The following is a 1,537-nucleotide window of genomic DNA, read 5'->3' as shown; positions in this document are numbered from 1 at the left end:
GGGGGGGGGATGCCTGATATCGGCCCTGTCTGCACCCATGGATTAAACATCCATGATGAACTACGTGTTTCTTTTTCCTTGCCGGTATCCCAACCGACGGCCATGGAAGGATTGTAGGCCTACAATGTATCGGGTGTCCCATAGAACCAGTACTTTTTCAAATACCGCATGCAGGCGTGCGGGTGGACTTGAAGTTTGTCCAGCGGGCAAGTCTGCCAGAAGGGTAGTTCAAAACTACAAAACCACAATTTCTACTGAATAGAAACATCATATGCCTGTTGCTGCATAATCATGTTTTTCATTTCAAGGTCGCCCATCGTGACGAGAAGAAATTGTGGTTTTGAAGTTTTTGAAACAACCTGCTTCCAAACATGAAAACGGAGTTGTTGATGTAGATGAGGACAGCGCGGTGTATCGAAGGGTGCGTGAAGGCTAGCGTGAGACTTGAAATATCCTATCTCAAAATGTCAAATCCGTCATATGTTCATCCTGATCATCATTAAGGTGGTTGCGGCCAAATGAGAACTGATTATTAGATCAGCAGGTGTTTGTAAAAGTTACCGCAATTCTACTTAAATTTCTTCCTTTTTTTCTCCAATCTAGTTTAAACCTGGCGTTTAAAAAGCCCGCGGGTTGTGACGTCAGCGTCGCTAACGAAAAGACGCCCTTTTCACATAGTTTTCACCGGCTCCGTTTCGGCAGCGCCGCCTTCTAGATCGGGCACGAGGGGAGGGGGATAAAGGGGAAGGTGGGTACATCAGCAAGTCAGCACGTAAGGTTCTTGGATTCTTACAAAAAATGTTGTAAAAGGAACCAATGTGCAGCATCTGTCAGCATCGTGCTAACTTGATACGGTCTAGAATTTCGTTTTCGCTAGTTGACAGTGTCAGAAAAAAACAACATCAGGAAAACACCATGATTAGTTTTGATTGCAATTTTTAAGCAACGAAATTTGCCATGTTTCACGAGCATGACAGACACTAGCCAGTGAGCCTTTTAAAAATTGTTGTGACAACATCTCTTTCCCTTTAGGCCTAAATGTGTAATTCCTCCAGTAAGGGCCTTGGATCTTGTTGGAGGTTGGAGAACAAGACTTATGAGCAGATTTTGGCAGTGACATCCATGCATCTGGGTGTCACAAGAAAATGTCAAGTGGAATAACTGCAACTAATCAAACGGCTGAAACAGCTGTCACTTTTTCAAGATCTCAAGTACCTGAAGACAGTGAAGAAGATGACATCCAAATTACCTTGGCACCTTACATTCAATCCTACCTGGCTCATAGTGGAAGCCGTGTTGGTTGTTGTGGCTTATGTTTTCCGGTACCCTTTGAACGTGCTGCTCATCGGTCTTGGTGGGATCCACGATTTGATTCTGATATTCTTGAAGGACAGTACAAGCGCAGCTCATTCCCCCAGATTCGTTTACGATTCCGGTAATATCTACTTGTTAGACTTAGTTTTTCACTAAGAACCATACTTCTAAGATATTTAATTTGGTTTGCGCAAACCACATTGTTTTGAATTTCCTTGTAGTT

General features: G+C 43.4%; 1 protein-coding gene across 1 annotated transcript in view; it reads left to right on the top strand.

Moving 5' to 3' along the window:
• Positions 1-802: 802 nt before the first annotated feature.
• LOC113214351 (adenylate cyclase type 9) overlaps positions 803-1,537 on the top strand; it is a 22,418-nt gene continuing 21,683 nt past the window's right edge. The window contains exon 1 of the mRNA XM_026433685.2: positions 803-1,435. Coding sequence (XP_026289470.1) covers positions 1,146-1,435 — 290 coding nt within the window. The 5' untranslated portion in view covers positions 803-1,145. The remainder of the gene's footprint in view (positions 1,436-1,537) is intronic.

This window comes from Frankliniella occidentalis, unplaced genomic scaffold (assembly GCF_000697945.3).
Source record: "Frankliniella occidentalis isolate FOCC.00 unplaced genomic scaffold, Focc_3.1 Scaffold381, whole genome shotgun sequence".
Classification (NCBI taxonomy): domain Eukaryota; kingdom Metazoa; phylum Arthropoda; class Insecta; order Thysanoptera; family Thripidae; genus Frankliniella; species Frankliniella occidentalis.
Note: the sequence above shows the minus strand (reverse complement) of the source record. Positions and strands in the feature narration are given on the sequence as shown.